The 11,629-nt window shown below is 37.9% G+C and overlaps 1 protein-coding gene across 2 annotated transcripts; it reads left to right on the top strand.

The window, feature by feature from the left end:
- Positions 1-723: 723 nt before the first annotated feature.
- On the top strand, positions 724-10,043 carry LOC115567956 (cathepsin S-like). 2 transcript variants are annotated; one of them, XM_030394917.1, is made up of 8 exons: positions 724-2,508; positions 3,065-3,189; positions 3,324-3,446; positions 4,304-4,453; positions 5,157-5,387; positions 6,948-7,113; positions 8,238-8,340; positions 9,691-10,043. In XM_030394917.1, exons 1-8 carry the CDS (start codon positions 2,490-2,492, stop codon positions 9,788-9,790), a joined length of 1,017 nt encoding a protein of 338 aa, XP_030250777.1. In that variant the 5' UTR covers positions 724-2,489; the 3' UTR covers positions 9,791-10,043. The 2 variants fall into 2 exon arrangements, with proteins under 2 accessions (XP_030250777.1, XP_030250776.1); XM_030394916.1 differs by lacking the exon at positions 724-2,508 and having other exon boundaries at positions 2,698-3,189.
- The last annotated feature ends 1,586 nt before the right edge of the window (positions 10,044-11,629 follow it).

Genomic DNA, 11,629 nt, shown 5'->3' with positions numbered 1-11,629 from the left:
ATGGTGGACTCCCTGAGGAAAGCTGAACTTTTGCTTTTCATAGTTTTAAACATTAAAATGTATTTTCAGAAATCTACTGTCACAGTGTAAATGACGTTCATGTAAATCCTTTTAATCCAAGGGTCATACTATGTCTAATGAAGACAGAAGATAAATAACATGTTATACTGTGTTGTATCAGGCAGGACCCGAAAGCGGACAACAAGACAGGGAGTTGAGTGCAAGAAGATTTGTTTAAAGGAGTCATCACCTGGTTTTTTACATATCCAGTCCCTCTTGGATCGCTTTGGGTCAATTCTTAAAACTTATTAGAAGAAAAAAAAAATCAAAAAAATCAAACATAGAGCTTGTTCTGACCCCTTTTCATACCGCGACATTCTCACGCGAGATTATGCGCGAGGTTTTGACCGTTGGGATGTGCATTGTAATGAGGCGCGCGTTGATTGGCCGCAGGAAGGACCGAGCTGGAATGGGGGGCGAGCCTCGTGCACACAGACACAAATGACAGAGAAATAAGCAGATTCTGCGTGCTCACTCAGAAAATCTGGCTGAGGACGGCTGTGAGCCGGAGCTTATGCAAGTAGCCTCCTGTGGTAACATCACCACAGAAGCAGAGTCAAAATCTCGTGCTTTAGGAACGCGCACTATTGTGCGCTATTCCTGTTCGGAAAAAGAGCCAAAGCAAAAAAAATAAGCCACTTTCAAACTCCAGCTTTTCAGGCAAGTTTCAACTGAGGTCCAACACCAATCTGCATGATTAAACGAGAGAAATTGAGATTTCCGGGTGATGACTCCTTTAATACTTACTTCCTATGAAGGAGGGGTGGCTATGGCACAATCTAGTGGCTCTTGTAGGCATACAGATTGGGAATGCAGGGCAGTTACAGTCAGAGGATTGTCTCTTAAAGTTGAAGTCGGGCTGAAAGACGTGGTAGAAACAGATAAGTACAAAACTTTTGTTTCACATGGCTGGTAGCATGCTGTTGCTTTATCTCCAGCTAAACGTCTTATTAAGGTTGAAATGCAAGGCAGTAACAGCCACATATAAACTTCTATGTATCACAGGGCCAGTGACACACTGTGATTAACACAAGGAACACTTAAATTGTCATCAATCCGACAGCTTTACTAAAATTGATCAATTATGGGATATTCAAATGCTGAACTGAAATTCTTAAAATTTCAACAGAGCTCTTTCAACTTGAATCGACAGCTACAATAGCAAATTGCTCAAAGTGGCAATTAATAACCTAAAACATTTTGGTTGATAAAATGTATATACATTTGATTGAAAAATTAATTCTCACCACAATACAGTTTAATTGAAAAAGTACAAATCAACGTCTACTCCTGTAGTAGACTAGTGGAGTTGAAATGTAAAAACCTTGGCTAAAGAGTTCAAGATTTGAATCTCAAATTCTAGCACTGGCCAAATAGTTCTGAAATTAATACTGCTCATTTATGAATTGAAAAAAAGGTGTGCCTCACACGGGGCACCACATGTAGTGTTTCATAACACAAGCAAAATGGTGGCTAGGGTTCAAAGTACCACGCCGCATGGCATGGACAAAGTAGAGTTATTGTATAGTGTTAGCATGTGGTACAAAGCAAATAATATAAATATAATCTTACACATACTTTGTATGTTCAGGGCCATAAAGATAATACAGAGAGTTCACAGTTTATATCACTCCTTTATCAGTCTCACTCCGTCCAACATGTTGGTCGACAGACCTCAACAACATCTGGCAGCCTGCCATAAAACACGTTGACCTCCTGGCCTCCTGTCCAGCCTCATGACAGGTCAAACTACCTCTTGATCTCTACTTTGGGCCAGAACCACATTCTCTGCAACTACTCACTCCAAGACTTTTCACTCGTGATCCCCTGACACTTTCAGTGACCTTCCTGATCTGACAGCACCATCATACTCCTCTTCACCCGAAATAACTACATTTATTAAGGTGCTTGCCCTCAAATTTATTGAACATATGCATTCTCCCCAATAAAGGAATGTCTGTAACTTCTTTTTTCCTCCCAACACACAGAATATCTCACTATTATCACAACATTTATTAAATATTACATCACGTCAAATAATGAAACTGTTAGTCAGTGGTATAAACCCTACCTACATGCCATTCTTGAGTAAAAGTAAAGACGTAATTTAAAACACAATTTTGGTAAAAGCGAAAGTAAAATCTTCATAGACAGCTGACAAAACACCTTCCTCTTTATTCTCAGAAGACTAGTTATGATTCTCTGGCACAGTTCTGAGGCTTTTATAGTAGAGACATAAATAACCTCTGCCTCCTTATGATTCATATGACAGCCTTATATGGTGCTGTTACTGCAGGTGATTGTAGAAACATTAGCGACATAATGCAGATTTCAGTTTCAAAAGAGGAAGAGAACAGATCACGTGACATTTCCCTCTTAAATATAAAGCAGGAACACAGAATCAGGGAGGGTTCAACACAGAAGCAGCGATGACACCGAGACATCAAGGCAAGTTCAGCATCATCAGTAAATATTCAATTTTAGTCGTAAAATATTCTGATGAGTCGAGAGATCTATAAGAGGCAGAATCCATTTATCATTGCTTTGACATGTCTTTTGTGTTCAGGCTGCAGGTGGGGTCTTTAAAAGACAAATTTAATGTATTTATGTGTATTTTTTTCATAAAAATGAGTATTATAAATAAAAGTAACAAATCAAGGTCATTTTTTTTAGCTCAATACTCAATGTATCTCCCATTAGTCACTGAAAAGTCTAAAGCTCAAGTATAAAAAAAAGTACTCAAAATCATACTCAGTGAAAAGTAAAGATATCGTGTAAAATTATAACTTTGATAAAAATACAAAATCACCCACAGTGATAGTATAAAGAAGAGTAAAACAGTATGATATTTTCCTCCTAAATGTAGTAATGGAAGTATAAAGGTTTGGGAAATGGAAAAACTCAAAAAGAAATGCCTTACAACTGTAGTTAAGAACACCAATGGCAGCCAGCTCATCAAATATGTCATCTCATATGCTACCTGTGTGTCTGTGTGTGTCTACAGGCCTGATGATGGTGAGCCTGCTACTCTTCTCCCTGTGTCTTACGGCAACAGCCATGCTTGACAGCAAGCTGGACTTTCAGTGGGATCTGTGGAAGAAGACTTACGAGAAGACGTACCAAAATGAGGTATGTGATAAAAACAAGTGGATGTAAATATGTGAGAGTTTTCTGTTTGCTGGCCAAAATTCCACATGTAATATTTATCATTAACTTGTACAGTATTTGACCTCATGCGCTCTCTCTCTCTGTACGTCTTGGAGGTTGAGGAAGTGAGCCGCAGGGAATTGTGGGAGGAGAATCTGATGCTCATTACCAAACACAACCTGGAGGCTTCGATGGGACTTCACACGTACGAACTGGGCATGAACCACATGGGAGACCTGGTGAGACACTCGTTTACTGGTTTAAACTGAAAGGGGGGAAAAAGTTTTTTATTGATTGATGATTATCACTTCTATTCAATTATTTATTTATATTTATTGAATCCCCATGAATTGAATGACAGCCGAAGGTCAGAAGGATACGGATTAGAGGCATCATGACTAGAATTTTGATGCTCAAAAGCTAATCATTATAATGAAATATAGTCTGGTTCATTTTTATATATGCTACAATACTGACGAGGTTGCAAGAGGCCTCAGAGGCTCTGTGATGCAAATTTGTTATGGATATAAAACAGTAAAAAGGTTAAACATTAATGTAAAAGATGTGGCTGACAATACAAAAATTACTAGAACATAAAGTCTGTTTTAATTATAACAGCAGAATGCCAGTTAGTTAAATGTGATGTTCAATAAATAAGTTTCCAACTGTCATTTTGAAAATAGCATTCATACAGCCTTTGGCTAGGAGCTCCAAAAATTTGGTGCAAAGTTAAAAAAGGCTGAGTTTTGATTTTCTCGTTTATGTGATATTTCAATAAAAAAATAAAATAAAATAAACGACAGTAGAGGATTAAAAGCACATCCAAAAGACTATATAAAAAGGAACAAAAGCTGGTAATGTTGGCCGTTCCAAAGTGTTACACTGAACTATATAGAAGATATAGATATATATGTATATATGTGTGTGTGTGTGTATACATATGTGTGTGTGTGTGTGTGTTTTCGAAGCCCCGGCGGAGGTCAGTGTCAGTTTGGAGGGGGAGACCCTTGATGGAGAGCCAAACCTTCTGACCCAGTACATAAGCAGGGGCTTGCGTGCAGTGTCTCTTTTCATTTACTTATCTGCTTCCTTATAGACACCAGAGGAGATTCTGCAGTCTTACGCCACATACATTCCTCCCACTGACATCCAGAGGGCACCATCGCCCGTTGGGACATCAAGCCCTCCTGTACCAGACACCATCGACTGGAGAGAGAAGGGCTACGTCACGGAAGTCAAGAATCAGGTAAAAAAGTTTCCAATCAGTAACTCACAAGTCAGCAGGATTAATCTGTGTTGTTGGTGAGAGCAGAAACATGTGGTGTCTCAGTGATGCAGTCAAGTACAACCAAGAAGCAAAGTTCAAATAAAAAATGCAGAACATACCACAAGGAGACTGGAAACAGAAGAAGCTCTGGGAGGACATGATGCAGACTGGAGAAGGAGCATGAACTGAAGCAGGATCAGAGGCAAACGCAGCTTCATTTTATGAAGTTACAGACAAATGTCAGTGATACAAAGTTGAGGACATGATGACTGATTAGAAATCTTAATGTCTTTTGAAAAATAAGTGAGAAGTGTAGAATTTAAAAATTTTACAATGCAGAGGAATAAAAAAAAAAAATCTCAGGGCAAATTGCTTCCAGGTTAAAAAAAGAAAAGACATTTTCAATTTATTACAAATTTATGCTGTGCTGATGAGTATCATTCAACCAGAGAAACGCAAGTATGGATTGGACTTCCTTCTCTTCTGTGCAACATTTTAAATGTATTTGATGAACAATAGAGTCAGTCAGTCAGTCAGTCAGAAGACTTCTTTGACCACTTCAACTCCAACTGCTTCGTCTTTACAGACTCATGTTGTGCTGCCAAAAATGGCAATGTGAAAAGTGTTTAATTTAAGTCTGAAGCTAATAAATCTTTTTTGCACTCCACTCATTTGTATCCAGGGTACCTGCGGTTCCTGCTGGGCTTTCAGTGCTGTTGGAGCTTTGGAGGGCCAGTTATTCATGAAGACGGGAAAGCTGGTGGACCTGAGCCCCCAGAACCTGCTGGACTGTTCATCTACTTCTAAATACGGAAACCACGGCTGCAATGGTGGCTACAAACACAAAGCCTTCCAGTATGTCATCGACAACCAGGGCATTGACTCTGATGCTTCATATCCCTACACAGGACAGGTGAGTCTGGTTAAATCCTGCTGCTCAAAGATGTATCAAAGGGAGGGGAAGGCTAAATCCATCAAACTTGGATTCTCGAGAGTGTGTTTCAAGCATGTGGCAAACAAATCTGATCACTTTGTGGTCATAGAAGGGGAGACAAATGTGAGAAGTCATTAAAAACAATAATAAAAGGTCAGATTCTCAAAGATCATCTGTGTCAGGACGTCATTAGAAGTTGCTGTTACTCCCAGATGATAACAGTCGCGGCAGCACTCTGGCCTCAGATTGTCATTTAATTTCTGTGGCAGATGCATTTAAGTAAACAAGCCACCAGCAGAGCACCATTAAGAGAAATCATTTTCCCTCGATTTAGCAAGCATACCCAGGTGTGCGAGGAAGATACTGATTACATACAACCAACAGGTGCTCATAGGTGTTTGAATGGACTAGAGAGGCTTCATGCATCGCAAAGGGAAAAAAGCCCAAACCTTTTTAAATGGCCCAAAATTGATGCAGAACTATTACAGACAGTTGTTAAAGCTTTCTCATTCAGGAGAAGGAGTTAAGCACGTCAGTAATATTGTAGTTTACACACCAGGGCTTCCAAAGGTTGAAAATGTCCTTGTGGTGGCTGTGGCGGATGGCGTGGTGTGGGACAGTGTGGCGCATGATGGGCTAAACTAGTCAAATGATCAATCATCCTAACTTTAAACTGTCCAGCTTGACATGAAAACATTACAGTTGCAGGGCTTGATATAAAAAAAAAAGTTTGGATCTTGTTTCCCCTGGGTGGGCAGCCCAAGTAAGCCTTTGGAGTTTTGGACTTTTGGTCACAAAACAATGCATTTGAAGACATTACCATGGGAAAGAGGAACTTGTGATAGACATTTGTCCCTATTTTCTGACATTTAAAGCACAAAATATGAATCAACCACTTGAAAATAAACTATAATGAAAACAATCAGCAGTTGCAGCGCTAGAAACTGCAGCGTGACATGAGGTAATGCAAGGTGACTACTGTAGGCTTCATACTGTAATCAGTGGTGAGGGGCTGATTGATATATTCAACTTTAAAGAAGGAAGATTGTTGTTCTCTCTGCAGGGATTTAACAAGAAAATAAAACAGGAAGTTTTGAATATTATACTGTTGTTGTTCTAATCCAGTTTACGGGAAATTGAAACATGATGTTTTTAAGTGGAAACATGGTGTGTATGGGAAATTCAGAGCAAACTCAGGTTAACAGTTTAAAAATTCCTGTATGAGACAATGATGTGGGTGTACAAGAAGTTAAGTCTGACCCTTTGACTTTCACATGTAATGGCCCCCACACACCGCCCAGACTGAAACCAACAGCCAACTGCCTTTATCCGACCACTCTGTTGCCTCTTGTCTCACCCAAGTTGGTTGTTAAAGCTGTGGCTCAAGCCAACTTCATTTCATATCAGTTCACAAGACACATTCAAGAACTGTGTTGGTTTCCTAATGAGGTGCTTTTTTTTCTAATATCATCAGGTATATTAAAAAACAGGTCCTCTGTAAATCATCAACTTTGACCCCAGTTTGTCTTTTTACTGCAGGTATCAAAATGCCGCTACGACTCCCGCTACCGTGCTGCAAACTGCTCCCGGTACTACTTCCTGCCTCAGGGCGACGAGCGGGCTCTGAAGCAGGCGCTCGCCACCATCGGACCCATTTCAGTGGCTGTGGACTCCTTGCAATACGGATTTAAATTCTACAAGAGTGGTAAGTTGCACATCATCAGCCGCACAGGCTTCTTCTTTGTTTGAGTCATAGAGTCATAGATAACTGGAAACAAAATAAAATATAAGATTATTGATGTAAAATTAAAAAAAAGATTATCTACACGATATATATTCTAACATATCCATCTTTCACATTTATACAAAAAGCTCGAGTTAACACCACAAGAAAGTCTTTTAACTTCTGACCTGACTGCAGTGATGAAAACACTATTTCTCAGTTCAATGTTCACTAACTTTAAAGTTTTCTTAAACAACACAGTGAACCAAAAAACATGTGAATCAAAATTAGAATATCGTCAAACAAATTTGTATAAAACTAGTAAAAAATATACAATTAATTCACTCGAAAAAGGAAAATTCAGTCATTATTTACTCAACCCAATGCACCTGGAAAGTCAGGTGAAGTTTTTTAGTCCTCAACATATTTCTGGAGCCTCATAGTATCTTGTTTATCTTGTATATATTGTATTATTGTTGTATGTTAGGATTCCTATCTTTTTTAATAATGTTTCTATTTATGTTTATTTGTTTTATATTTATGTTTATTTGTTTGATATTTATGTTTATTTGTCTAAACAAAGAGCTGCTAACTGTGTTTCATTGTTTCTGAAACAATGACAATAAACATCTATTCTATTCTATTCTTTTCTAAAACAGTTTTGCAGCATTCTGCTAAACAACTGAAGTAGATGGAGACTTTTTCAGGGCTGTGTATTAAAATTTGATACTGTCATGGCACTGATCAAATCGATATACATTGCTATACAAAAGTTGTCTTGTCATTCAATATCAAAATTTAAATACCTAAGGAGTTAAACTCATCAGTGTCAGAGAGCCAATAAGTGTGCAGGAAAAACACCAGGTTAGACCCAAAGACGTGTATGTGTAATGTATTATTTTGTTCAATGAATTTCATAAAATTGGTATTGGGAAAAAACATAGTTCAGAAACCAATATTGAAGTCAATGTAACTCTATAGGTACGGGTACCCAGCCCTTGAAAACGAAATAACATCTCAGGTCTTCCAGACACTTGGATTGCACCAGACAAGCTGCATGAATATAATGGAAGTGATTTAATATCAATTATTTTGACCTTTTTCAGGAGTGTACAACGACCCATCCTGCACCAACAAAACGAACCACGCTGTGTTAGCTGTGGGCTACGGCACGCTGAATGGACAAGATTACTGGCTAGTAAAGAACAGGTGAGATGATTCTACTGACCCAAAACCTTCTACATGGACACATACTGAGCTCATGTGTAGCTCCTATTTATCTTCCTCCCCATCCCCAACTTTTGTATTATTCTGTATTGAACACTGAAAATAGTTTATGCCAAACTATTAGTATGGGGTTCTAGTGACTGAGCAACCTCTGTCATAGTCTCATCTCATTTTATAATTCCTGTGCATTAAAGTTCATTGACCTGGTTGAATATCAAACTGCATAAAATAATGTATAAAACAAGAATCAAACTATTACCAGGGCTCCCTGTCCGTTTTACAATTGATTTTAAGATTTTACTGATCACTTTTAAAGCACGCTCAGGTCTGGCTCCAAGCTATATTACAGATATTTTAATCCCCTACAAGCTAGCTCACAGCCTTAGATCCTCAGGCGGGGCCCTCCTAACTGTTGCAAAGTCGAGACTAAAAACTAAAGGTGATCGTAGCTTCGCCATGAAGGCCCCTCGACTTTGGAACGCCCTGCCTGAGGAGATCCTCATGTGATGTGGTCTCCTTTATGTGATGTGGTCCTTTTATGTTTATTTTTACTCCAACCGTCTTGAGTTTATTGTTTTAATATATCTGTTCTACTCATTATCTACTTTATCTATCTTTACATTTCTATTATTTCACCTACTTTATTAATTTGTATCATTACCTCTTCAACTATTTCATGCTATCTATTTTTATCGTCCTTTGTATTTGTAATTGTATTCTTGCTTTGTTTTGTCAAAGCACTTTGTATACTCTCTTTTTAAAACTGCTATACAAATAAATTTTTATTTACCATTATATACATATTAATATTATTTTTAATATGTCATAAAATATACATTTTTGATAATAACTATATATATATATATCAATTGGGTCAATATATATAGTATATATATTATAAGCTATATTTGTATATTTGAATGTGTGTGAGTGTATGTCTGTACATAGATGTGTGCACATGTAGGTATGGATATGTAAAAATAAATATATTTATATATGATATATATACAATATGTATACAGATAAATGTAAAGTAAATGTAAGTAAATTGATTATGATTAAATATTGAGTTGTGAAAAAGAGGTAGGATTAAATAAGTGTATACTACTTTTCGGGCCTGTCAGTGCTTGTTAATGGAATGTACTTGGTAACATGCTTTTCATTTTATCATGTTTATTTGTCGAATTCATTTATTTTTTTGTTTTGTTTTATTTGTTTGCATTAATTCATTTTTCACTTTACATGGGTGTTTACTAATGAATCACATATTAAATAAAACCTTGTTGTATCCTTTTAATTATATTCTTTTCTTTTCCTGCTCTTCTCGTGCAGCTGGGGAAGGAAATGGGGAGATCAGGGCTACATCCGGATGGCACGCAACAAGAATGACCAGTGTGGCATTGCTATGTTTGCCTGCTACCCCACCATGTAGCTGCATTGCCTCTGTTCTTCCTTTCTTTTTCAACAATATCTTTTAAAGTTTTTATTCACACTGATTTCAGTATTTTTCTTTTTTCTTACTTTTACTACTTTTACTACTTTTTATGTAACTATGAAAAAAATGTCATTAAATGTTACAGTTTATTATCTCTGGCCCCACGTTTGTTTCTGACTGTGTGTTTGTACGAATCTATAATAAAGAGACAGATGTACTCCTCGCTGAGGCTCAGTCGCAGTGAAACATGGCAAGTCTGGGTCAATATATCAGTTTATTGATCAGTCTTATGTCAGCGTTTCAGTAAATATCAGATGTGTGTTCTGTGCCGTAGATGCGATGAAGGTGAAGATTTGATTTTACACCAGCAATTTTCAGTCTGTTAAATCTGCCATGAACATGGTCTGAAAGGGTTCCATCGACTTGTTGGTCAATTTAGCTTTTACATCTATCAATCATAACCGGTGTGTCTGGTAAATATCTCTGTCCTGCGCACATGCTGATGTGGTAGTGCAGAGCCGGCCCCTGGCATTGGCTGCATAGGCGAATGCTAAGGGCGCCATCATCCACGGGGTCGAGAGGTGAGTTGCCTGAATCTGACCGGACAGAGACCCCAAGACCATTGATATTGTAGTGGTATCACAAGGTCCAAAAGACTGAAACCATCCGGTACCCAGGGAAGGAAAAGAAGGAAAGAAGAGGAAGAACAATGTGAAGAAGATAGAGGTACAGTAATGTCAATGTGATGAAGTAAATCAAATGAATAGTTTAATGCACTTGTTAGCAGTGTTATCTTGCTAGCTTACTGGGGACGATAGTAGCATTGTTTAATAATATATAAACAGTTTGAGAAAGAAGACAGTTGGTTCACAGAGGAACATTTAAAATAAAAAAAGTTACACATTTCCCAAATTCAAAGATGGGAGAAAGTCTCAATATGACCTTTTTAACAGAGTCTAAGTCTTCAGTTTTTATTTGTGTTGATATTTTTGACTTATGTTTCAGATCTCATACCAGCGTTCTTTACACATACCAACTGTCCCCCACGTGAAGCACATTTCATTTCAAAAGGTGTCATTATGGTCTTCCCTTTGTAGAAGTCCTTTGTTACCTCCTGTTTTGATTGAAAGTCCATTTTAGAAAACTGTTTGAGCTTGGATATAAAATCCTACATTGTAAAACCAGATGGGGCGAGAGGGGAAAAAAATGATCACTGCACTTGATTCACTAATTGTAACCAGGGCCTCTAAGATTGTTGCTAGCTCTCTGTCACTTACTCAGCACCTGCAGTGTTGCATAAGAATTTCTGGGCTCACGAGTGCCCCCTACCTTGAGGCAAGAGAACTAGTAGTAAGATTGCTGTGCTCACGAAACAGGTTACACACATATATTGTATACATCAGCTAAACTATGGAAAGTCAGGGGGGCATACATAAAAGTGTTTGAAAACATTTGATTGGCAACATAGAGAGTGACAGTTACACGCTCTCATTGCATAGCAGAGCACAGTTTGTGAGGGATTGCACAATCAAAGGTGAGGCTCAGCTTACTGCTGTCTCACCTTGTGCCTCTTCCCCGTATTTGAATGGAAATGCAAAAATTCAGCAATTTTTAATATAAAAAACAAATTCAAACTGTCCAAGTTAAATGGAAAATTAGTTTGTTGTTCAAACCATTCGATAAACCATTTAATTTATTTGTTTACTATATATTTTATTTTTTCCATGATGACAGGTGAGGCTCTGCCTCCCCTGCCTCTCCTGACCGCACGTCACTGCTTGTGTGTTGTGTTGTGTTGTGTTGTGTTGTGTTGTGTTGTGTTGGTAAGATAGAAAA

The sequence above is a fragment of the Sparus aurata genome, chromosome 17 (assembly GCF_900880675.1).
Source record: "Sparus aurata chromosome 17, fSpaAur1.1, whole genome shotgun sequence".
Lineage (NCBI taxonomy): Eukaryota > Metazoa > Chordata > Actinopteri > Spariformes > Sparidae > Sparus > Sparus aurata.
The sequence above is the reverse complement of the archived record's forward strand: the minus strand, read 5'-3'. Positions and strand labels throughout refer to the sequence as shown.